Below are 27,025 nucleotides of genomic sequence, written 5' to 3'. Positions count from 1 at the left end.
GGATCTGAAAAGCCTACAGCAAAAGTAATTAATTACTAGCAAGTGAAACTTTTACTAGTGTTAAATTTGAAAGCATCCTTTTTTTCCCCCAATGCTGTTCCCCAGTGTTTCCCTATACACAGCTGGCCATGTATGTTCAGTAAAAGATAGTAAGTGTGGGATTTTTATTATTTCTAAAATTCTGGAAGACAAGCTCTGTCCCTCTGTATCACCTAAAAGTGTAGCTACTGCAAGAAATCTGTATGTCCAACACACCACATCTTTATGTCTGCACGGAGGACAGGCAAGTGGGAGGGAACCCATTTCAGCAGCTTGCATCAACACATGACTAAGCTTTTAGGTTTTATCGCAAAAATGAGGAAACACTTCTTGTTCTTGAGGACACACAAGCAACAGAACTTTATTTAAACAGAGGCACAGTTATTTGGAACAACAGGAGTGAATTGAGGGGATCTTTTAATAATGTTCTATTTCTCAGGAAAAAGTGCTTCAAAAGTAAAAGACACTAAAATTAGCTCGAGAAAATGAGCATTCAATTTCTTCTGGAAATAAGAAAAATTAGCAGAAATAATAAAGGATGGAGAAGCAGGCAAAGATAATTTGCTTCACAACTTTTTTCCCTTGATCTACAATAAAGCGAAGGAGAGGGAACTAATGAGATAACTCTCAATATGAGAGCAGGCATCTACATGAAGGCCTGGAATTAAATAGTGGAACTTTTAGCAAGAAAGAGTCTGCGGCTCAATGGAAAGAACAAATCTGTGCAGAAGCCTGCAAAAATCTCAACAATGACAGTCAACAGTGCAGGGGTAGGAAAGCTTTCCATGAAGCCGCAAGTAAAACCTCCTTTAAACATACACAGGTTTCAGAAAAAAATAATAATCTAGAAAGTAGAGCTTAAAACTTCAACTTTAGTCTCAGAGTAGACAAGGCATGTTTGCTCTGTGACGTGATCTGTACGTCATTACGTTGCACAGGAAAGCAAACACCTATTCTGTAATTCTACATTACTAAGTGCAGTACGACTGTACAATACCAACACCTGCACAGTGTACGTTCAGGAGGTCTGCCTTTCCTTCCTGGGTTGAACATAGCGGCATCCATTCCTTGTCACAGTGTACATTAAACAACTCGGCCATTGTAGAGTTCGGCGAGGGAGGGGAGAGGAGTTTTACTTACTGCACCAGTACTGACCCGTAAGTTAAAATACTTGTTTTCAAGATAGTGCTTTATGATAAGCCCTTTGGGGAATAACATCACATGCAAATCGTTGAACATTCAGGGGTTATTTTTTTGTTGATGTCAAGAGCTGCTGATATTATAGTCTGATTAGCTACAAAATTAAGTGGACCATTTGTCCCTAGGATCATATGCAGGAGCTTAGCAGGCAGATCAATGTGCCAGATGGTAAATACACTGTAATATCAGCAAAGAGCGAATCCTTTCTTAGCCTTGCCTCAGCATTGTTTTCAACATCCTATATCACAAAATCTAAGTGGCACACAAGTCAATCTCACAAAGGTTTGTTTCAAAGTACAACAAATAACTACTTGCAAAATCTGTATTCTATTTTACAGTAAAAGCTGTCTTCAGCTTTGAAGCATTGGCAACAAAACAGGCCACAAGCTTCTATGTGAGTTTCCAGAGGGAGGGGGAGAGGAAGAGAGAGAATTGCAAAGCAGCTTATCTAGGTTTAGTATAACAATTACTTTTACTTCAGTGCAGATTTTAGAGCATAAATTAAAACAAAACCAAAGATCTTCTAAAAAAGATGCACCCTAAAAGCAAATAAGTAAAAAAAAAAAAAAAAACCAAACAGATGGGAAGACATATTCCAATGTGAAGGAAAATGGGGAGACACCAAACAAACATTCACATAGCAGCTGCAATTACTGCAGCCTATCATATTTGTCTGTCTTCTTTTTCTGCAGATTCTCTATTAACAGCTCATAGTTCAAGTGAGATCACGATAGAGTAAAGCAGTCGGTTGTCTTTACACTTCCCACCTTCCTCTTTCAGTCTTCAGTCACTTCAGCTAAACATACCGAAATGCCAATATTCAGTGGTTTACAAGATCTTAACTTTGGTTTTAGATACAGGCTCACAACTTTTATTTAAATACTCTTTATGGAAAAGAACAGGCAAACATCAGGTGTTATGTTCACAATTATTTAGTTTCCCTAGTCTGCAAGAAAAGATAGCCAGGCAACTTGCTCAAAAGGAAAGACTCTGTCTGTTTAGATGACCGTATCCACAAATGGCACAGAGAGCAAGGGCAGACCCTTCTCTCCTACTTTTACATCATTGGGAACTTGTTTTGGTAGAGGGCAGATTCAGGCTTTGAACCACTGAATCTTTGAGACATTCCCTTCCTTTCCTCCTCCCACCTACTGCAGCAGTCCAGCTAGTTGTAAATCAAGAGGCTAACTCGTGAAGCCTGGGAATAAGGAATTTTATTTTTGGCTTTTTTTTATCTGCAGCAGTAAGAAAGGTGTGTTTTTTCCTTATGCTGATTGGGTCCTAACTACAGAACATCAGGCAATCAAAAAACCAAGTAATTCCATTTTACAAATGTGTAATTTAAATTCAACATTGATGTTCACTTTTTTAAACGTATTTTGAAAAAGAAACAAGGAAAAAAAATGTTATTTGCAGACGTATACCAGAAATTTTACATATTATGTTGGTAGTGAAAGGAACATTCCTTAAGAGTTAGAGCCACGCAACCTGGATAAAAATGGGACAGGGTAAGGACAGCTATTGCTCAACTTCAGCTCTTCTGTGTACTGGAATTCTATTGACTAAAATGTATAACATACAAGTTGCTTATGACATCACTACCAATTTACTTGATAGGAAATATTAATGTAGTAAGAACTGTTGACCAAATCCTGCTAAAGTGAAAGCTTAGATGTAACTAGATTGGTAGAATCCCCACGGTACCTGTAGCAAGCCTCTACCAACATTGTCAAGAAAACATTGTATTAATTTATCTGTTGGAAAGTGCTCGTTGTAAGTTACATTTCTAGTCTCAGTAAACTCTCTTAAATTTGTACTGTACATCTAAGTCCTCATTTTCTTTGATGAATGTGGTCCAGATCTGTCAGCGTAACATATATAGGCAATATATAAGGTAACATACAGACATGCTAACAAATAACCAATGCATTAAGTAAACAAAATACTGACTGAACATCTTCCCCTTAATAAAATTTCAATTTAAGTAGTTTAGAAAAATGCAAGATGCAGCTGATATTTTGAATATTGAATTGGAAAACTTTTTAGGTGTATTTTCTATTAAACTAAGCATTAGAAGAAAAGTTATGGCTTAAATTACATTCAAGCAGTGCAAAGTATAAAAACACTCCTGAACATTGACCTCACCTCTCCTTGTAAGAAATTCCTTTATTTTAGGAACTGGCCTTCTTTTAATTTTTCTTATTTTTGTGACTGAGAATGATTTCTATTAGAAATACCGATTCCTGAAAAAAGACCACAACTTCATATGACAGCTTTGGTGCAAACCCCTCCACGGCTTTTGGCATTTTATTCCATGCAAGAACCTCACACAGCTAAGAAATAAGCAAATATGTTTTTTTTTCATATGGGGCAACCACTGAAAGTAGTCCGATTCCTACTGTGACATACCAACATGCATTTTTTTGGCAGCAAACATCCCTAAACACACACAAGAGCAGAGAGGACTAATTTTTTTTTTAAACTGCTTTCAAAAATTGCTGATTGACTTCACTAGCACTCACAGTTAGTGCCCTTGACTGGCTGCTAAAATTTCTTTAACAGCACCTTCCCATTTCAGAGAGTCTAAGGGCCAGGTACTCAGGAGCAGTCCACCTCAGTTGCTTCCTTCCCTTTCCCTGCAAACCCGTGGCTGTGTGCCCCTTGCTACTGCACACACTCATGGCTGCCTCTCTCCAGAGCCCGCACACTGACTATGGCACACCTCTGCCTGCAGAGAGCTGTCTGGAAGAGCAGCAGTGCAACCACCAGTGGACAAAGCCACTTTATAGGTTTGTCCCACCCTTTTTGCTGCAGTGAAGTGTTCAGTAGAATCTTTTCTTTAAGATTTGTTATGGCTGGTCTCAGAAGTGACTGCATTCTCACCTGGAGACCTTGGTTGAATTGGAACTCTTCAGGATGAGGATATCTAATATTTTAGAATCTAGTATTTTGCATGTCAGGCATTTACTTTCACCTACCGAAGAACTTTGCTACCAAGAAAAATTACGCATCAGATGTAAATCTCTGTCAAGTCTTTCCCCACAGGTCTCAGAACAGTATTATAAACAGTTAACACTGGAAATATACAGAGCATTACTGAACAAACTCCTAAAACTATAAAACCTCTGCAGAATATTGTGAGGTAAAATTTCACAAATACGCCAGGCTAAAATTGAAATAAACCACTGCAAAATCCCTCCAGAAAATTAATTAAAATTTTGACAAGTCTTTATTGATTAAAGCAGAGTAAAAGTTTAAAACAGAGAAGTGTTCTACTTTTTTCTGAAAAGGGTTAAAATGTCATCCGTCCCCAAAAGACAAATTCTCCTTAAACCCTTCCTAAGACAAATGGACTTTACATGATGCAATAGAGAATAACTACAGAGAAAAAATGCACACTTCAGCTAAGCAAATTTCTGCCTTAAAGACCTACGTATCAGGTCCTGACATCTGATTTACAAGGAAAGTCAGATTCCTTTAACAATGTCAGCCTCTGGAATCTTTTGCTGAAATTCATTTTGCTGAAAATAAATTGGCACTAACACAAAAAAAAGAAGTAAAGCTAAATATCAGGTACTTGATTCACTCTTCTACTGCAACATAAAAAGACACAGTGATTCTGACTCTGTAGTTGTCCTGGGTTACAGTGTAAAATGTGCCAAAAGAAAAAAAAATATTCTATTACCATCTTCAGGAGCTGTTGAGACCAGGTGGGGCGGTGCTCCCTGCCTCCCCCCCCCCCCCTCTGGACTATCTCCTGTTACTGGGCACAACAATGCCTTATCGCCTGACCCATCGGTAACTCGCTCCTGGACTATCTCCTGTTAATGGCCCATCAAGGAACTGCCTCACAACTCCCCATCCCATTGTGAGATGCTCCGCCCGGGGAGGGGGGGGGAAGGAGCCAAGCAGTCCATGCCAAATAAAAACGGAGATTTTGAACACCCTAGCCGCCTTTCTTCCACTGGATTCCCAGAGGAGCTTTTCCCCCCACTGGAGTTCCAGAGGACAAGAGCTACCTGCCGACCACTGGACCTTCGGAGGAAGACCAGACTCTTTTACCTGATTGCTGCTTCCACAGAACTACACCCATCACTTCAGGAGGACTGCAGCCAGCATCTTATCGGACTGCTACTGCCACCCTAACAGGGTGTCAGGTTGTATTCCTGACTCTGTCAGTGTAAACCAGTGGGTTGTTTGTTTTTTCCCTGCCTTGTGTTATATATATATATATATATTAGTAAAGAACTGTTATTCCTATTCACCATATCTTTGCCTGAAGGCCCGTTAATTTCAAAATTATAATAGTTTGGAGGGAAGGGGGTTGCACTCTCCATTTCAAGGGAGGCTCCTGCCTTCCTCCACAGACACCTGTCTTTTTCAAACCAAGACAGTAGTCCAGAAGGGAAGCACGGTTAGACACACAGTAGAAGGAATATTTCCAAACCATACAGTAGGTTCAGGAATTTGGCTGCATCTGTTTCTCTGGAACCACTACATAACTACCCGATTAAAATGACATTGTCACTCAGTAAGCAGCATTCTGAAAAAGCGTCATGTTTTGAACCACAATGTTTCTGGTGCTTCCCCATACACAGCATGGTTTCATCTCATAAACAAACGAGGGTAACATAACCTAGATGATACCACTAAGAGATGGAGGGCTCAATGATCTGAAAGTATATTCTGAGTTACCAGCAGTTTGCAATCAAACGGAGAGGGCACCCTAGCCAAGGTAATATAGAAGCCAATAATTAATGAAGTTTTATTTAATATTTTCATTATCTCCTTGGATGATGAAATAACAAGGATTTCTATAATTTATGGATTACTTTTGGGGAAGGCAAACACTTTGAAGGGCAAGATCAGAATTCAAAACCATCTCATTTTGGAGATCAGATAGAAACTAATGAAATGAGGACTACACCTAAGAAAGCAAAATCAAATGCAGAGATTATAAGTATGTTTTCTATGGAACAAATGCCTAGACATTCTTCAGGGGTTTATAGCAACCATGAACTTCATACAAATGATAATGCAGTGCTGTTGCAAAAAGAACTACTCAAGGTAGGGTGCTACAGCAGAGTCCCTATCAACAGGCTGGAGCGTACCCACTCAGCCTAGATTCAATACACCTGGGAAGCCCCATCAGCTGGATGCAGTGGAGCTATAAAAGGCAATGCCAGCTAATATGGTACTCAGGTTTCTTGAAGGAGAAAAGGACTGCTTTTTTTTTTTTTTTCTTTGTAGTCTTTGAGGAAAATGGTAGCTCTACAAGACTGACTCTTTGACAAACAAATTTTGTTCAAGGAAGAAGATTTAAAAATTGGTAAAAGGTAAGTAATAAAGAAATGTACCGTGATGGAAGTTTATGTTATGCAAGGAGGAGAGAGGTAAAAGCAATGGCTTTAAGAATAACTAGAAGTGGTGGCCTCCCAGCACCTGATGCTTTGAGAAGCTGCTATTTACATAGGCTACTTGTGATTAATAGCTCTGTAATACATGGAGGATAATTACTCTGCCCTACTTGGTGCTGATGAATCCTCCAGCTGAAATATTGTCTGGTCTCTCATAATGAACTGTAAAGCAAGCAATTTGGAGAGATTCCAGAGGATTGCAAGAAGACAAGGAGACTTAATCTATAGTAAAGGCTGAATAACTATCCTTACTCCTAATAAGGAGAGATGGCCAGAAGCAACAAATGAAATATTTTAAAATTTTCTTAGAGAGCTGTGACTAACAAAGGAATATATTGATTACACATACTAAAGACTGAAATTAGACACTAGGGAATCTTAACTTCAAAGAATAACTAAGCACTTGGGTGGAATATCTAGAAAAAAAACAGAATTCCTGAGTTCTGAATGCATTAGGTAAATTCTGCTGAGTAACCACCTAGCTATATTTAACCCCACTTCAAGTGCAAAAGAATAACCCTGAGGCTCCTCTAAGCTCTATTCTTCTGCATAGTCTAAAGCTTAACATATTTGACATTACTACCTGAGTGAATAACACAGACTCAAACAGTTCTTTAAAAAAATTCTACTCTCTAATAGTCACCTTAAAGACACTTCACGTAACTTACTTAGCTGTAGACTCTCAGTTCAAGTAAAAGACCTTGCCTAAAACAAACTGTACTGCTAGGTGTATTGGCAAAACTAACGGAAAGCCACTCATGAACCCAAAGACCCAACCAATGGGTTGTCTTCTCATACTCCTAGTCCATATACCTGAGGTCCTTTTCTGCTGAGGAGAGAATAAAGCAGTCAGTACTGTATACTGCTATTGCTCTCACAAACTGGGCCCTAGAATCTCAGAATAACTTAAAGCACAGGGCTTTACAAAGGATTTAAGAGCTGGCAACTCTACCAAACTCTATTTCTGTACTGAAAATGTTGCACGTCACCATGTAAGTTAAAATCTGCTTGCCCCACAGGAAGATGCTTTCTCATCCTGAAACTCAAAGCATTAACTGTTAAAGCAAGAAGTATAACATAATGGTACAACCTTTATAAATCTGTAACTTGCTAAAATAAACTTAGCAAAATAAACTTAGCAAATACATTGTGTAAGAAGTCAGACTAAAGGATTAAATCCTGTATATAATTGTCCAAAGCCAAGAATTCCTACAATAGAGCAACAGTCTTTACTCATCAGTAAAAAAAAAAAATATTTTGGGGCCTATTGTGGCATTATTGATAATTAAACACATAAGCATTCAATAATACTAGACCACAGGCCTGAAACAGAAGCAACTTGCTTTTCACAAAGCACAAAATTCAACTGTGAAACTGCTTGCCACAGGCCTTTCTGAAGGCTAAGCCTGCTTAATGTCAAAAAATACTATATGAATAGAGAGGTCAGTGTGATTATTGATGGTTATTTAGCAGCATGGCTGTGAAATAAAGCCTAGCTCAGCAAGTTTCTAACTCATGCATGCTTTAGAATATGACACTAAGGAAGAGGGTACTTTGTACACATTATCACAGATTCCTCCCTAAACTAAAAGCAATGCCCTTCATTCCTGAAAATTATATACTTCTGCTTTGGCAATATGCCACTGAGGTTTTAAGTATGCTTTACATAAAGTCAGTCCAGTGACCTGGACCACATTCATTAACTTCCAAAGTCTGTACCCTGTTGTTTTTTTTTCTGTCAAATATTTGCTTTGATTTCTAAGCCAAATCGTCTGAAAGCCACCACTCAAATCTGTCTAGTGTGCTTTATTTGGTTCTGAAACAGGTTTAAAATACATTTTTATTAATCCTTTTAGTCTGTTACAGAGCGTATCTGACACAGTAATATATTTTGTGCCAAAGCTCTATTTAAAAACATAGATTTAGACTGAGCTCATAAAACACAGGTCTACTCATCTCCAAAGAATTCAGGAAAAGATTGGGACTTTTCTAGAGCCAAGAAGTCCAAACTTAGGACTTCATTTACAGACAATAATACTATATTTTAAAAAGTATGTTTAAATACGTTTCTTGTCTACTGTTCACGTATTTAATTTCAAGGAAATAAAAATCTATGGATAGAAGTAAACTAAAATAATTTGAATAGTAGCTTTTAGCAACCTCAAAGTACATGCCCAGTGCTCCCTTCAACAGTATATGCCCTTTAGTAGTAAATGTGATATTTAGAACTTGTTTCACTATTTTTTTAGTAAAATGCAGTCATCTTTGCTTCATCATACATACTTGTCACTTGAACTTACTGCTCTGAATAAGTACAAAGAGATGAAAAGATACATTTATATTGAATACGAATTTTTGATGTACAGGAGCATAGACAAGAAGGTGCAGAAAACAAGCTCCGCAGCCCCATCTGTTGGCTAATTAAGCTCTGAAGAAAGCCATCCACCAGCCTCTAGTCAACAATGCTGAAGTAGAATCAGTTAATTTTTTGGTTACAATTCCAAGTTCTACCATCACAAATCTATGATATCTGAACATCAGGAGCAACTTTTACTACCTAAGCACATAGTAACTTAGTTTCTAATACACTTTTGTAACTTTTAATTTATTTTCCATTAGAACAACAGAGCACCCCATGTGCATAACGCTGCTTTTTTTTGAGCAAGGTTGAGGTTGCCTTGCTTGCATTTTCACTCAGATAAATGGTCTATAGTGAAGTTGCAGTATTTAAGCGGGGTCCCTTGATTTTTAAGCCCAAGGTAAAACCACTTGCTTCTAAAGCCAAGGGCTTGAAGGCATTTACTGTAGTTTATAAGTGACAAATGTTTCTAGCTCTCACCAACTTGTAGGGACCAAGATGGCCAGATCTTGAGTATATGAAATATGACCCGATTGTGTTAAAAACATAGAACCTAGCATCTGAGTGATTTAAAATAAAGCATGTAATTATACCATGAATAGAATAACTCCTTCGTATGAATGCAGTTCTAGTGAATAATTACAGTAGGACAGAGTACTTCCATACAGCAAGCAGAAGAAGATAACAGTATCACCATGACAAGTTCAAGGGCTGTTCTAAGGGTTTTAATCTATAAAATCCCACTGCAGTGAACCTATTTGTACCACAATAGAAAACAGCTGCTGTAAGCCTTAAGGTCAGTTTGGTTAAAGTCAGTTGCGATGAGGCTCCCAGTGCTGAAAATGGTGAGAGAAGATGATGGCAGAAGGATGAGAGCTAATGCACTTTTCCTGTGTAAGGACTGGTCCACTTAGAGGAATCAAAACAAATCTTACAGACTGGGGAGGTGGTTGAAAGGGAAAGCATAGAAGACAACTCAAAACTAAACACAAAACACATACACAAAAATTAATTGGTGTTAAGGAATGGTACTGCTGACCTCCTTTGTTAAATTATCAGTAGATACTTCCATGTACTGCCAATGGGGGGGGGTGGGGTGGGGTGGAGGGAAGTGTGCTCGTGAAAACATGCACTCCTGTAGGAAGGACATTATCTCAGAGTAAACTGCATCTGTATTAACAAGTGCAAGTTAAACAGCACTCAAGGTTAAAAAAAAAAGTTTAAAAGTAGTCTGGAACTTGAGACCTACCTAGGTGCTTGTTCCCTTAAGTTAGGCTGCATAGTTGCTCAATCAAAATCTAGTTCCCTGCACCCAAATGAAGAGAACTGCTACTAGTGTCATCAAACTGAGGATACAAGTAAGTTGACACTCAAACTCCAATGGCAGTTAAACTCTTGTCAAAGTCTCACTGAAGTCCTATGTGAAAATTCGGGTATCCAAGTAAAGTTTCAGACTAACTGCCACCTTTTGAAAGCTCTTTAGAAGAAAGAGAACTAATAAAGAATCTTAGTAATGCAGGATCATCTGACTCTATTATGTTCTTTTCAGTCAAAAAAATACTTTCCTTTCAAAGGACAAAATTCTATCCCTGCTTAGGCCACAATTATAATGAGCAATCTGTAGGATTCTAAAAAGATAACAGCTGCTGAGCAGTTTTGCTCTTTCATAGCTATCTATGCTATTATTCAAAACTCCATAGAATAAATGGACTTTCTATCACTTACCGACAAATCTTCAGGTCTCCTATGTTCAATAAAAAACCTTTTCTGCAAGAAGAGCTACAACGCTAATTCCCTTTGCACTGGAAATAATTTACGTATACTAGTTTTGGGAGAAAAAATGGCTGAGATCTTTGGGGCTTGGTAGCAGAAAAGCAAAGGGGAAGAAACCCATTGCATGTGTAGATCACAAGCTGGAAAGACCACAACCAAAACAGACAAAATGTGTGAGGAAAGATGGAAAGCAAAGAGTCATGGCATGTAGCATTCCAATTCTTGCACCTTGTATTTGACAAACTTAATTTAAATAGACTGTACACTCATATCATACTGATGTGCAAGAAAACAATATAAATCTAAGTGATGACATGGCAGACGGACTTCACTGTCAAACTCATCGTACAAAATAACTTAAGATTATTGTATTCTGCCTCCTGCTATGGTGCAAATACATTCACATCCATGAGACGTCAAACTGAAGAGAACAGCATTTTAGCATGTAGAAAAGCATGGTACTGCCCTTTTGACTACCTACTCATGGTGTTTAGAGCCAACAATTGCTGAAACAATTATTAGCACTGAGTATAACTAGCAATGTGATGGAGTCTTGTCTACGCTGCTTTAGTAATAAGGTGTGGCCTTGGGGTGGTGGCGGGGAATCAAGATCTTGTAACTCATGTTTTAGGAGTACTGCAGAGGTGAGAAAGTAGGTGCATTTCCAGATTATTTGTCGGAAAAATACAGAACTCATGACTGTCTGTTAAAGTATAGCTTAGAATGATATTTTTTCAATTTTGCAAAGAGTTGTCCTTTAACCGAATTTTTATATAGTTTAATTTTTTAATACACTTTGAGTAGCAAATTCTTCTCAGCTCTTGTATGATCTACAAACTCACAGTTCAGTATTCTGAACACCTTTGTGAGGGGTGTTTCCTACAATGACAGGATTATGCTCTTTTTCTCAATACAACCACCAGATCCTCAGAGAAAGACGTTGCACTAGCTAGCAAAGAACAGCAGAAGCACTAGAAGAGCAGCAATCTACCCTGACAAGCAAGAGCCAAGTTCAGATTGATGCTTGTTCTTGAATTGAAATGTTTGAAGTGACATGTGTGCAATTTATTCAACTCAAGTACAGAATATTATGTTACTTTAAAACAAATTATATCAAGTATCACACCAAGGTACCTAACTTACCCCTCCCATTGTAATGCCATCGATAAGTGCCACATATGGCTTCTTGCAAGTGCCTGTAAGAATGTAAAAAAAAAAAAAAAAAAATTGTAAGTTTTTTTTCAAGAGTGGACCTGTGACTAACTGTATACATGACACATTTCCCCATGTCTTACTTCAGCAAGAGCAACAGAAAATAAACAGTAAATTAAACAGTAGAATATCAACTTATAATGAAGGTATTTCATGTAATACTTAAGCAATGAAAAGAAACACCAGTTACCGACTTACTGCATTCTGAGTGTTGTAAGATAACATTATACAACCATCAAATGTTTGCTATGGGAGTACCTGACAATTTAGCCACATCTGGCTATCATAAATAGCTTTGTAGGACATCGGGACACACAGTTTCCCTTTCACCCAATCTCACAGCCTAGATTAGCAGCACAGAGTGTGTACCAGCACTCTAGTACTTTACTACAAAGCCAGATACATTGGTAGGTTTCACCCAAAATGTGCCATAAACTACTGCAATGCAAACTTGTTCTGTCTTGCCAACTCTGTTTCATGTTACAACCCTGAATGTGGCACAGGCAGGTTAAGATGATATTGTCCTAAATTACCTAAAGTTTTATCTATGAACTTGATCTGCTGGGGTCTTTAGGAGGCCTAAAACCAAAGATCTGATGCTTTCAATTACCATTCATAGGAAGATTCAGAAGTTCACTGTGAGTGAAACTCCTGCCTCATATTCAGTATTTTCAGGTCAGACTTAAAAGTTCAGCCACATTGCTGACATGGCTATCCACTGCAACCATGTATAGATCCTTGTTTAAAAAAAAAACCCCTATTTTAAAAGGCAGTTCAGTCCTTTAAATAAGTAGTTAGAAAATATAAGGGGAGACCTTATAGCGGCCTTCCAGTACCTGAAGGGGTCCTACAGGAAGGCTGGGGAGGGACTTTTTACAAGGGCCTGCAGTGATAGGAGGAGGCGTAATGGTTGGAAGCTGGGAAGGGGCCAGTTTAGACTAGATATAAGGAGGAAGTTCTTTACCCGGAGGAGACACTGGCATAGGTTGCCAAGGAAGCTGTGGCTGCCCCCTCCCTGGCAGTGTTCCAGACCAGGTTGGATGGAACCTTGAGCAACCTGGTCTGGTGGGAGGTGTCCCTGCCATGGCAGGGGGGTTGGAACTAGATGATCTTTGAGGTCCCTTCCAGCCCAAACCATTCCATGATTCTCTGATAACAGAATTGCATTTTTAACTTAGTTCTTACATGAATGTATAAACTAACGCATGGGCTCTAGATGCTAGTCTTTGAACAAGATTTCTACAGAAGCATGCCCTTCCAATAGCAAATGCTGTGAAAGCAGCTCCCCTGTGTATTTTTAAGATATAAAATACATATATACCTCTTATATTAGATATAAATAAGTCTTTGGCAGAAATCTCAGTCTCAAAGGGATACAGTCACACCAAAGTTGTCAAAAACCTAAGTTTTATAATTACATGCATTATAGACATAGTACACCTTAATCATTTAAAAAACAAAACAAAACAACAAATCTTTAAAAGTACATACCCTTGCAATATTTGAATAGACTAGAATAGTTACTTGGAAGGGACCTACAATGGTCATCTAGTCCAACTGCCATGGTAACACTAGTTTTTCCCAAGTACCTGAAACCTTAAACTATTTTTCTTGATGAAGATACGAAAGGTACATGGCAAACATGCTAAAACTGGAAATGCTGTCAAATGAAGTAAAAATGACTTTTCAGAAATTACTCTTAATCTAGTAACTCTATGCTTTGCTGTCAACCTAAGTTGATATGGAACACGTTCACCTCTCCTCCTGTAATGACTAACGCTGGTACAATATTTAAAAACTCAAACTATATTCAGTTAAAGTATATTTGGAGAAGTTTCCTTTTACCAAAACATTTAACTCTTGACTTGTACCCTAAAGAATTAATATCCCTTCTTAATATCCTTTAACCCAGTAAACGTTACCCAGTGTCTTTGCTCTTAGTTATTTTAAGACCACATACTCCTAGGTTCTTTGCAATAAACTACGGCAGCTAACTCCTAGCTTGAATATTCACTTATGCAGTTTGTTTAAATGGAAAGCTTTAACATAATTTGATCTTCTGCTTTATGACTGAATATTAATGATTTCCCATGCATCTATTTTTCTCAGGTCTTCTTTGAAGTAAATTAATGATACTTAGTGCAGAACTGCACTGTCTACATCTAAAACTTAATTCATCCGCAGTGGAAATACAACTACCCAGAACAATGGGATGGGATAAAGCAGCTATTATAATAGCTTAAACAAAAGAAACAAATTCTGCATGCAAGATATAAAAATGAGATGTGTTACACCACTGGTATTGAACTTGGCAAAAAAAAAAATAATTACTACTTCTATTATGTTATCACAGTCATTTAGAGATTAGCAAAGAGAGAAAGTCAATTTACATTCAAAGTCACCATCATGAAAACTACTGCTCCAGAATTTGCTATTAAACATACCAATGGCATTGTTCAGGATATATTCTTCTCTGAAGAAATCTTGTGCCAGTCTACCTCCAACTTTTCCTGCATCTGTGATGGCTTAAGAAAAATAAAAGTTCTAAAGATAACTGTAAGTTTAATAGAAAATACAAGGAAAAAAGTTAATATCACATGATAACAGGTTTTTTTCTACAGCAATCAAACAGCAACTTAATCCTGTTTTATTTTGAGAAAATCAGCTCAAACTTAAATATGAACACAAAGTTTCAAATTTGAGTCAATTCTATTACACTGGAGACTTTGTCACACACTTTTGAGAGTGCAGTGCATTTTCTACGCTCTGGATCCCCTCCCAATGTCTGGTAGCATTTGTGATATTTCATATCAATATATCAAACAGTCACTTAGAACTGATTATACTGAAGACTGACTACTAAAAACGAGAAGCCAGTTAGAGCAGGATGTAATTTAACAATAACCTGTGGTGCTTGTTTACCTAAAATTTAAAACAACTGCTAATTTTCACAGTTTGGAGATTTCCTACAGTTCATATTACAAAATAATCACAGGGACATTGATGACCATTGTCAGCTCTGTATCTAGCTATCTCAAACATCAGACACAAATTATCCAACAGTAACAGAGCTACCTATTATGACCCTTCAAATTTCTTGTAAAGAAGCTGTCAGTAATGTAAATCTGGGAAGAAAAAGGTAGAGACAAGAACACTCTCTTCCCAGACTGGCTGCTATTACCAGTTATTCCTAAAAACCTGGCTTTTATTCTTTTATACTATGTTCCAATACCTGTCTCCTGACAAATAACTTAAACAGCATCTGCACATCAAGGTGTTATAAGAAGTCAGCACAATAATCTCTCTCACTGTTGTGTAGCAAGCCTCAGTTTACCTGAGTCACAGTAAATAAAGGAAATCAATGCAATGTAGTAAACAGCAAGGATATGTCAAATGGCTAAGTCACTATAGTCCTTACCTCTGATATCACCCCCAGCACAAAAAGCTTTTCCTCCAGTTCCCTTTATAATTATTAGGAAAGTTTCAGGATCTTGCTCCCAAGTCTAAAAAGGAATAAATGTTTCCATGTAAGATTAAAGTCTCTGCAAAAAATGCTTTCTCTATATGCTGCCTACAATTCTTGGTTTACTTTTTCAAAAAGCAAAATAAACTGTACTTAAAATAGTTTGTCTTAAACTGAAGTTTGAGACCTAAGTGTCTTTCTGCTACTCTTGTGTCCTGTTTGACTTTGACATCAGAGCTCAGCAGAGCTGTCTTGCGTATTTCAGAAAAACACCTGTGCAGAGCTCTACAGATTAAGTATTTCTTTCTTTAAATGTTCTTCAAAGAACGCATAAATTTGCAACACAATCATCTACCAAAATACCAAAAGGTGGGCAACTATGCAGCAAATATTGGTATCTAGTAAGTTTGACTTTATGCATACGATAAATAGTATCACTAAAATGGACTATTTGCATGCTTAAAATTTCACATTACTTCACTAGCTTCTAAAAACGGGGCCTGTAAAACTATCAAGGTCTTCTTTAAGTAATGACACTGACAGCACCTTGCTTCCTAATGGCTTGTATCTTTTATTTCAGCCATGCAGCCTCCCCACAAAACATGCAGGCAATCAAGAGAAAACACCACTGTATAACAAACTGACCAGCTGGGTGTTGCCAAAAGGAACAATAAACGCTGAGCACTGCTTGCTTTTAATTTGGTTTTGGTTTTAATATGGGTGTCTGTCTATCCAGGTACTAAATTTAACTTTGTCTGACAGCTTGTTTCTTTGACGTGTCTTCTCCTCTAACTTGCTTGAAACAGTCTGTTCTTTCCTATCCTGTAAATCCGAGCATGCTGGCCAATGCAATCACACAGACTTTCATTCTTTAAATCAGCACACTAAGAAGTGTCAGACTGAATTTTAAAATCTGTTTTGGATAACGTATGTACAGTTGTCGCGGTTGGGATGGGACACGACAAGAGTATATGTAAGAAGGCAGCCTTTATTAAGTTACAAAAGCCAAGATGGCCGAGATGGCGCAGCAGAAAAAGCATACCCTTTTATAACCTTTCTTATCTGTCCACCGGTGCATGCACTAAGGCTGCTAAAATGATTCACTCAATAGCTCTATCCATTCGCCTCTATTCACATACTGATTGGCTGGAGCTCCTACTGTATTTCCCACTTCATCTACTGTTCTCTTGCCAAATTTCTGCTCTGTGGTATTCACTTGTTTAGTCTCTTCTTGCTCAGTCTCTTATCACTTCCTCAAACCTGTTTACAACACTCTTCATCCACTTCTTTCATCTTCTCACGGGTATACTGGGATGCTGTCAAGGCCAACTTCATCTTCTTCAGTCAGGCTATCCCTGACATATAGTGGATGGGTAGAAGCAGAGCTACTAACCTTTATTTGTGGATAAATTTGTTGGATCATGGAAAGATTTAGTGCATTGAGAGCCTTGGGTCTATTCAAAGTTATTATTCCTGCACCTCCTCTCTTTTCCAACAACACTTCAGCTGTCGAATCTGTTTGCTTAGACATTTTCTGTACATGCAAAAACAAATAAATAAAGCAAATGTCATCAGCTGGATATCTCCAGTAACACACTTACAATAGTATTTACAGAAATGTATTCTCAAAACGCACTGTTTGAGAGCATAAAACATGCATTTTGGAATTGTACGTTAAGGCTGCCCACGGCACTTCAAGATTTATTTGCATTTCCTAAACGGTTCTTTTGAAACCATTTTATGTTGCTAATAAACCTCAGACAAGTTTTTGAGCCATACACTCTTTGATAACAACATTTGAGTTCATTAGGAAAAAAACCCAACAATAAAACACAAAAACATAGTTCTTTAAGACTGTCGTTCTGAAAATACCTGCAACAACCATAACATGGAAAATTCCATGTGCCCCTACTGGCAGTCAATCATTGTAAACCCAAATGCACTCACTGCTTTGTCTGTAGGTAACTTAACAGCAGAGAGCAAACACTAAAGTATTTTAACAATGTATTTCAAACTCACAGTTGAATGATATTTAAGGAATATATGGAAGCTTACATAGAAACTAACTATAAAAGTAGGTAAGGCCAAAATAATTAAGCCTTGATTTACAGTATAACAGAAACATGTGCCAAAGTGCTCCAAGACGTGTGCAACATTATGCCTGAGCAATAAATAATGGCATTTGGAACCACTGTGCGCAGACATATTAGAAGCTGCATGTGCTGTCTGTCTTAGGGGAGTTAAGAATCTTAAAAGCATCCAACTCAGTCAAACAAGATGCTGTTCTTACCAAATGTTGTAATATTACTTGCAGTCTGTTGAATGGCTTCAGTCTGAAAAAGAAATATAAAAAAAGATAGCTAAAACTATAAACCAGCTACTCAATCCCCAAATATATGACTGCTGAGTTAAGCAAAGCTTTGTCAGAAACATTTATGACCACAATTGTTTTACATTCTCCTTTTTAAAATCAAGTAAATCAAACTGCAACTTTGATATCAAAACAGTTGGAAACTTCTTTGCTTACTAGTAAATAGGTAGCAGGTACCAATGCCAACTACTTATGTTTTCAATGCCTTCAATTTCAAGTTAGAAGGAAAACTTGGAAATAATAAGACAAAGAGTTTGGGGGATATGTTTGACACTTAGCAGTGTGTGTCTTTTAAAGATTCACAGCCCTTTTCTGGAGGTTTAAATATTGGCATTTAAAAGAAAAAAAAAAAAGGTCTTGTTAAAAACTTGTGCATTTCCAAAGTTTCCATTACAACAAACCTTCCCTCATGTCCTTGTGTGTACATACATTTACATAATGTTTATGTAAAAGCTTCAACAAGGCTCACGCTTCTGTTGCTGACAGGAGATACCTGTGCTGGGATATTTTGTGAACATGTTACTCCATTTAAATAACGAGGCTGTTACTTATTAATTGTCATTGTACTCTGTCAAGGAAGGCTGTTAACGGCAACACTCGCTGGACTTCAGACACCTGGTTTGCATCAACATTAACGAGCAACTTTACCTTTCAGCCACTTAAGAGGACAAGACGCAGTCAAATCACGTTACACGCTAACGTCCCGGCCTCCTAAGCTAGTTTGTAAATACACGCTCGATTTAGAACGGGAAAGTTAATCTAGGCCTGGCTAACCCAGGCCTAAATCACATTTTACAGCAGTTCGGGGGTTGACAACCCCTGGCATTAGAGGCCTTCCCAGACCATCGCCCCCCGCCGCAAGGCACCCGGGCCAGCGCCATTTAAAGCCCCTCAGCGACAGGGGGGAATGCGCAGGAAGAGCTTTGCCGCCCTCAGGACGGGCCACCGCCGCTTCTCCGTTACCTGGGCAGCGGCCTCAGCACCCGGGCCGCCATGGCAGCAGCCGGCGCGGTCGATCGCCGTCATCGGATAGTCGGTACGACCGCCGGGAGCGGAATAAAGCGCATGCGCTGCGGAGCTGGGCGGCGGGACGGGTTCCTCTTCCCTCAACCCCCGCCCTGGGCGGCCGCCCGCCTCCGGGTCTCACGCACTCACGGCGGGGGGGGCCGGAGGCGGGCGGCGGGCTGCTTGTAAGCAAGAAGGAAGAGGGTTTGTGTTTGGTTTTTTTTTTTTTCCTTACCTTGACAGGATCTGGGTTGAAAGTTGTGCTGCTCCACGTCCTGGATCGGACCGGGAGGTGTGAGGACGGGAGGTGAGGGTATTTCTTCGTTGGTTGAAGTCAGTAATGGCGTATGTAGCAATAACATAAACCGTGGTGGCTGGTGACCAAGGTGGAGAAAGCCACCTTGTCACATAACCTTCAGAGCCGAACCTTGTGGATTAAAATTGCGTTTTGATGGTGTATTGTTTTTGGCAGCAAAACCATGTGTCTTCATTTTTGACCTCCCTGCTTCTCCTCCTCCTTACGCCTGCAGCCGCACCTGTGTTGCCCTCTTTGCTATTGACACACAGATTAATGAGCCGGGATTAAGGAGCTGTTCTAATGTAGCATCCTACCAAAAACTGGTTATCGTAGAAAGTAAATACAGGAATTAAGCAGCTAGTGTGGTTACTGCCCCAGCAGTAGCTGGAGGCAGGACTGTGGCCTCAAATGCACATAGAAACTGCAACCAGGAAACTTGCCATTTTTAAAGAAGTAGAAGGTTAAGGCATGTGAGAATTTACGGACATCATAGTAGGAGTCCATAACACTTAACTAACTTTTATTTCAGTGACTATATCAGACCAGATTTTTTAGGCTGACGCATACCAGCATGAGAGCGATACTGAAAAGTGTGGTGAACTACGGAGTAAATGACAATACAGTGCATTAGGTAGAAATTTAGCTTCATCATCTCTTGGTGTAGGAAGTTCTTAGCACTATCTGTCTTTACTCACATTTGTATTTAAAAAAAAAAAAAAAGTAAAATTAAAACCTTGTAGCAAAATTATTTTGCTGGAACAAAAAAATCCTGTCTCTCAGAAGCACTTCTAGAGAAGTCCCCAGAGGGCAACCTTGCTCTTCATTTCAAGAAATGATTCAGCCCCTGCTTAGAGCAGCAGTCATCTGTGTTTGCATTTCCGTTGCAGTAACTCTCAGGGTATATTAAATTTGGTTGTAAAAATCTCAGTCAAACTGAATAGGCATAAAAAAAGACACAGAACATTTCTGATTATGCAGTCTGTCTTCAGTCTTGTGCACTGTGAACAAAAAATAACAGAATGGGACATGAGGTGCTTTTGTAGGCATTGGGAGACTGCCTACTCTGAACTAGTTAATTGCAGCATTCATTAGGCAGTCTAGACTATTCAAACTTTTACCTATAGACTATATGATCATCAAAGATGCTGCCTATTAGTGTCATCTTGAGTATATACAGCCCTATATGCTGTTTTATATTAAGTACTATGCAATTAAATCTAAACCAGTCTAAATGACACCACATTGTCACAGTTGCCAAATCTGAACCCTTACCTAGATTTGTATTTTAAAAATTTTATTTGAGGCTAACTCTGCATCTCTTATCCAGGCATAACAAAATTATGGGGATTTTGATAAAGCAGATAACATTTTTGTATTTCATATCCTATGCCTGAAAGTCTATCCATTTCACAGACAAATATGAACAGAACCTTTCTATAGGATAATCTCTTTGTTAAGTGCCATTGTGGAAATGAAGAAACCAGCACATGGAAGCTAACCTTGGGTAAGAGCAGGTGGAGGCAGCTTTCGCTTGGAAAGCTCTTAATAAAATCCACCTGCACATGGTGTATATGGGTGAGGCTGTGATCAGGACATAATTACATAGGATGTCTGTTTCTAGAGTCCAAAATAGAAGTCAGTGGTCTGATTCATCTTTTACTTATGCTGCTTTTAATCTATTCTCCCCCTGGCTTCAGTATAAATAATGGTGTAGACCCTTTCTTTGTTGTCTTCCAGCTGTATGTCTGATTTAGAACAAGAGTGAGGCCTGCTCATTTGTAAACAATGAAGTAACAGCAAGCGTTGTCTTGCAACAGCTACTGATTTCTTTCCACAGTGCTGACACTGAATTTATGGTTGTTTTCTTTAAATTCTTTCCTTTCTTTTTTTTTTTTTAAATTGGTTTCAAGAAGAAGGGATGGTGAAAAAAGACCCGTCTTTCTTGAGCCTAGTGTTGTTCTTCATCTGATGATGTCTTGAATTTACCTATAGGTTTTTTGAGGGTGGGTGGTAGTAGATGTTAGGTGTTAGAAAACCACAATTTTCTCACAGACAGCCATTTAGACTGCAAGCCAGTCCCAAAAGTAATTCAGATTTCACCCTGGTTTTTAATAGTCCTCCTGCACACCCCATTTTTTTGCAGAGTGGAATATCAAACCGAAAATGTTTTGTAAAAAGTAAATAAAAGACTTCTATAAGTAGAAATAGGGAAAAGAGTGAAAATAATGGAGTCACTGAGAATAAGCGGAGTGACACAACCTTTAACCTGGGAGTTTATGGATGATATTACTACTAGCAAAGAGGGCTGCAGGAGACGGTATACTAGGGGTGAGCAGCACCCCTACTAACCAAGCCAGGAACTCAGGGAGTCTTAAGTGCAATAGCCAGAAGGATAGGCGGTTGTAATTCCTCCCCTTGAAGAAATTTCCTGGCAGTGTGTTCAGCAGGTTTGGAAAGAGAAAACAAATTGCAGACTGTAGGAGGACTTTAGAGCTGAGCAGATGTTTTCAGGTTTTGGTTTTGGTCTTTTTATTTTTTTCATTACTTTTCCAGAAAAACGTAACTTCAGGATGTGGGAGCTCTTGCTCCCAAGAAGGATTCCAAGAGCAGCTCAGCTGTGTTCTGTTTGCCACCTATATACCCCTAATTAATCATTCATTTGTACCTCTCACTTTCTTGCCTCTGAGAGCTCCCAGTGTAGTTCTCCAAGACCAGATAATAAATGGTACAAGTGCTTCATCATGTCCTGTGCTCCTGCGTCCAGGCTTACTGTAACTTTAATCTTTTCCTCTGCTGGTCTGACACCTAGTGCCCAGTTTCTCTATGTGTGGGTAGTAAGTGCATCCTTACACTGTATGAAGGTAAGGAAGAATGAGTCTCTGAAGGCTTGAGGAATAGAATGGGAAATTCTCCAGTCTATCACTGCTAACTGGTTATTACTGTGCTGACAAGCAATCCTCAGATTGTTTTTTCTTAGTCCAGTCTCAGTTGACAAGACTCTAAAACACCTCCACAGATGACACAGGTTCAAATTTCATTCCGCCAACGTGGACACCTAGTACTAAAGGCTCAGGTCTGCAGTGGAGAGTCTTCCGCTGATGTCAGCAAGAGTAGAAGTAGACTTAAAATAAGTGGAAAACTAATCTGTTTCTCCACTCTCTAACAATAGGCCAACCCAGGGAAGGACTGAAACACATGTGTAGTATGGAGAAGCAAATTTCTGCTTTTGTCTGTAATGTGAGTAATCCCATAGGAACAGAGAGCCTTCCCCAGGGCTTTTGGTCAGAGACTTTCCAGATAGTGCATCCATGTAACATCTGAGGTCATAGATTTGGAATGAGGGCACAGCTAATGGCATGCAGTAGTGAGTTTGTCTTGTGACAAGGAGGTGTGTGAAGGGGGGGAAAGAAGCTTTTACTTTTTTTTTTTTTTTTTTAACCAGTTAATTTTCATCTTATCAGTGGGGAACTAGAACTGTTTGGAAAAGGATGAAAGCAAATCCATAATGAAGCAGCTTCCACTTTCTTTTGGCCTCAGAGGGCACTAGGGAAAGTGGAGTGGGGGGTGGGCGGAGTGGCTGGGTGCTGCTGCAGATGCTGCCGTGTTGATGAGCCCAGCAGAAAGGCCCCAAGCAAGGTCCATCCACCGGTGGATTCCTCCCCTCCCACCACCCCAGCTTAGACAAACCACTCGCCCTACATCCACCCTGCCAGTACCCCCTAGGTTAGACAGGACCCCGGGCAAATACCCTCCTACATCTTTCTTCCCTGCTGCCACGAGCAATCTGTCACTCATCCCCTTGAGCCATCCTCCACCTACGTACAAACCCAGAACTGCAAAGAACGCCCTCTGCCCTTCCCTCCCCACGGGTCTGTTCTTCTTTGTGGGTGAAAAATGCTGTCTTCCTAGGGATCTGGTCACCCCTGGATTTGGCTTTGAGACCCAAGGTGTTACCTTTTAGGACCACAGCTTGGAAAGCTCTGCTTGCAGATCTGTTGTGTTAGCTTTTCATTTGCATGTAATTGCACATGTGCAGGTGGGAAGGGGCTGTTTGCTTCCCACTCACTTTGATATGCCTCCCTTCCTAAGAGGACCGCTTCCCTTCCTGCTCTCGGCCTCCCACGCATCCAGCAATGAGAAATGCTGCAGAAAACTGACCAGCTACCAACCCACCCACCTGAGGAGGAGGAGCGCTAGCAGCAGCAGCACATTTTTCTCTCTCTCAGCTTTTTAAACACAGTTAAAAAGAGCTGTAGTGTGGGTGGAAATAGCCGTAGGGAGTATGTGTGGGAACAGGGCCAGAGGAAAGTGAATTTTTTGTTGATAGGACAGTGGCTTCTAGTGGACCCAAAAAATCCTCCAGGGATATCTTACTGCTGAGGGTGTCTTTGAGTGTATAATTAGTCTTTAAGGTTGAGTTTCCCAGCTCTGGAAAGAATGGAACTGAGGTTTTTTTGTCCCTGGTAGTGCAAGTGATGGTACAGGGGCAGCCAGCACTCCTCACTCAGGGAAGCTTGATTACAACACTTCAGGAGTCTGCCTGACAAATGATGTTTGTGTTGCATCCTGTTGTGTCATCATGTCTCTTGTTCTGCTCAGGATCTATGTGCTTGATTCTGTGAGAGTTAGAGCTGCATGTTTGTAGGAAGAGGAAAAGGCATGTGGTTTTCACAGTGTGGGTCTATATTTCAAAATACCATCCCTGTTGGACCTCTTGAAATAGCACTATCCCAGAATATCAGTTAATTCAAGATTTACTCTAAATTTATGCTTCTATAAGAAATTAAAGTCAGGCTTGTTTGTGTTAACGGGATGTTATTTGAGGTGCTTTGCTTGTATTACATGAAAATAGCAGTGAAACCAGTATAGGAAAACAGAACTTGTAAGACTAGTGGTATAGAGTGCAAAGTGGTACTGCTGTTTCTTAAGAAGTCTCTCTGATAGACTCCAAGAACCAAGGGTACAGAACAGCTTTCAGGTCCTGACTTGGTTTGACTTAGCTATCTGGAATACAAGTTTCACAATATATAAGGCTAATCAAATTTGTCCTAACTTGAGTTAGCTACATGCATTCTTCTAAGCCCAAAACTAGCCACAGATTTATTTTGACTAGATTTCTCACCAGCATCAGACCTTCCATATATATTACTGATGCAGAATCTTATATCAGAATATGATCTGTAATGATTCCAAGAGATGCAGTAACAGCCAATTAATGAAATTTTACTCCTAAAATATAGGAGATTTTTTTTTAAGTGTTGCATAGGCATGTAATTTTCTCCTAGTGCGTGGAAACCTCAAACTTGATATTTGAATAGTTTTAGCCCTGTGAAGTAATTTTCTTCATGGAAAAAGAGTGAACACTGGAGTGTGAAATCCTGTCACAAGGCAACATACCTTCCAGTCAAGACATAGCAGTTTGCCAGAGTCATTTCACAGACCAGGACTGCACAGATCCGATGCAGTAGGGAACTGGGCTCACTGATTTAGTGCCTCCCCCTGCCAGCCTATCTCCTGTAGCTGTGAAGTTTCTTCCCTAGAGTAGAAATTAAAAATGCAAGCATAATTCCTTACGCAGAAACAAAGGAAGTTATGAATAAGCCTAATTAACACATTTGCATGTGACACAACAGAAGGATCAGCTGATGGGTTTATGTTAGCAAGAGCTAGAGCATATCAATGGAGATGTAACCTTAATGGAACTAATTATCCTGATATATTAAAAGTCTTATTTCTGAATGGTGATTAATATTTTAAATATATCATTATAACCTTCCACTGAATCTTATGTAACTCATAATTATAATCCACTGGAATTACATACCCACCCTGAGGAGGAATGATATTCCAAATAATAAGTTCATGTCACATGACTGCTTTACTTTAAAACATTGCAGTAATTCCTATGTTGGTAGCATTTGGAGCACTATTGGCCCACTTGTAATTCTGTCTCACATTTAGCATTGGTTCAGTTAACTTTACAGGTAGGGCTTTTCATACCTTTTATATCAATGAATGCTCATCAGATTTTAAATGCAGATTATATCCTATTCTTGCCAACTGCTGTTAGCCTGAAATTTTCCTCGTATGATCTATTGTAGTGGCATGATACTATTCAAGAAGCAGTAAAAAAACCCTAAACATTTAGAATCATTAAAAATCTATTTCAGGACATCAGAATGTAACATTCCTGTTGGCCTTCTGTTTTATCTGTTGTTCAGCTGGAATGTCACATGCTTTGGTCTTGAACCATCTGGGACTGAACCTTTCCATCTCGGCAGTCATAGCGAACACCTAGTGACCTCATTTTGTTTCAGTCAAAATCACAGTGCACAAAAGCTTTTGATGCTAATTAGTAGCTTTCAGTCTAGGGATTTGATTAGTATGGAGAGCACCCCAGATGTTTATTTTAAGAATTTGTTGCTCTAAATTAAAGTGAGGCTTTTTCTTCAGCAGGGCAGTTTGGATGACAGCGTGACAGTCAGTGTCTTATTAAATGGATATGTGTGTATTCAAACCTTTCCACATGACTCACCTGACACCTCGCACAGGTATAAATTTTCACTTGAAAAGATCTACATTTGATTTTAAAAGTCAATATTAAGAATATTTTTCAAAATGTCTTTCTATTTTATTTAATTCTGGAGTACAACTAAAACTGTTCATAAAATAATGACTTTGAAGAATGTTGCCTAGGGAAAGATATCTCATTTAATGCCACAAATGATACAAAGAAGAGCAGAACAGGTTGGAGAACTTAAAAATGAGGAAAAAAATAGGTCAGCAGAATAAATAGAGGCCTTTAAGCTATTAAAAAATAAGCATATATCATTCATTGCCACAGATGCATTCTTTCTGTAACTATAAATTGCCAGCCTCCAATATGGGGTAGTTGTGAGCTAGCTTCAGTGCAACTCAGTTTACCAGCTCTGTGTATAATTATTAACCTGGTGGAAAGGATGTGTAGCAAGTCAGAAGGGAAAGTGTTTGTTTGGGTTTTTTTAAAGAAATAGGTTTGTCCTGGATCGTAAACAAACTTGCCATGGAAGTGACAGGGACAGAGTACTTGGTTCCTGGAGCCCTCCTTCAGTGGATACGCTTCCCTGGGATATACTGCTCGGTGAAGAAAGGCAGTGGCAGCTGTGGCAGGGCACAATATACATCTAAGCTGTTCACAAGGAAATACGTCATCTCCGGTATTGTTAGTTCCTCTCTGTCATCTCAGTCTTCCATCTGCCTTGTGGATTTCATGATGCCACTGGTTCTCCTGTCCAGACCTGGACAGTCCCTCCTTCTCCCTTGCTCTCCCTCTGTCTCTGTGATAGCAGGCTGGAAGGAGGTTCATGCTGCTAAGAGCAGTATATGGGAATATATAATTATTTCAGAAATAACATGCAACACAGTGTGATTTAGTCATGCTTTGACACACCTCTGTCTGCCAAGAAAAACGCAAGCACTACCTTATAGAACTGTTGCTAAGAGCACTTCTTCAGGCTCTAGGAGTGAGAAGACGCTTTATTGTATGGTTAACTGCAGGAGTTAACAGCAGGGTTTCAATCTGGGACCTGCCAAGATATTAAAGCATACAAATCTGGTGCTTGAATTAAAGGCTGTGCTTCTGCCGGGGAGATGTAGCACCGTGTAGAATTAGCCTGGGACATCATTTTGTAAATTTAAGATGCTTTGAAAAGTGAGTTAATTGGCATTTGTAACCCAAAAGAAATCCTGAACAAAAGAAATTCTGGCTAGCACCAAGAAGAAACATCTTTTGTTTGTTTTATGCTAAAGTTAAACAATTTTCTAAGAGAGCAGAGACTTTTATGTTTGAAAATGAATTTTTTTTTTTTTTTTTTATCTGAAATGTTAACGGAAATCTCTTTTTTTTTTT

At 39.1% G+C, this 27,025-nt stretch overlaps 1 protein-coding gene across 2 annotated transcripts in view; it reads right to left on the bottom strand.

Moving 5' to 3' along the window:
* Positions 1-18,850, bottom strand: part of HIBCH (3-hydroxyisobutyryl-CoA hydrolase) — a 55,351-nt gene extending 36,501 nt beyond the window's left edge. For both annotated transcript variants that reach the window (XM_086466300.1, XM_086466301.1), the window contains exons 1-6: positions 18,798-18,850; positions 17,754-17,796; positions 16,857-16,997; positions 15,419-15,503; positions 14,445-14,525; positions 11,932-11,984 (exon numbers count right to left, since the gene is read on the bottom strand). In XM_086466300.1, coding sequence (XP_086322426.1) covers positions 11,932-11,984; positions 14,445-14,525; positions 15,419-15,503; positions 16,857-16,997; positions 17,754-17,796; positions 18,798-18,829 — 435 coding nt within the window. In that variant the 5' untranslated portion in view covers positions 18,830-18,850. The remainder of the gene's footprint in view (positions 1-11,931; positions 11,985-14,444; positions 14,526-15,418; positions 15,504-16,856; positions 16,998-17,753; positions 17,797-18,797) is intronic.
* Positions 18,851-27,025: the final 8,175 nt, after the last annotated feature.

This window comes from Leptosomus discolor, chromosome 5 (genome assembly GCF_034619465.1).
Source record: "Leptosomus discolor isolate bLepDis1 chromosome 5, bLepDis1.hap2, whole genome shotgun sequence".
In the NCBI taxonomy this organism is placed as follows: Eukaryota; Metazoa; Chordata; class Aves; order Leptosomiformes; family Leptosomidae; genus Leptosomus; species Leptosomus discolor.
The sequence above is the reverse complement of the archived record's forward strand: the minus strand, read 5'-3'. Positions and strand labels throughout refer to the sequence as shown.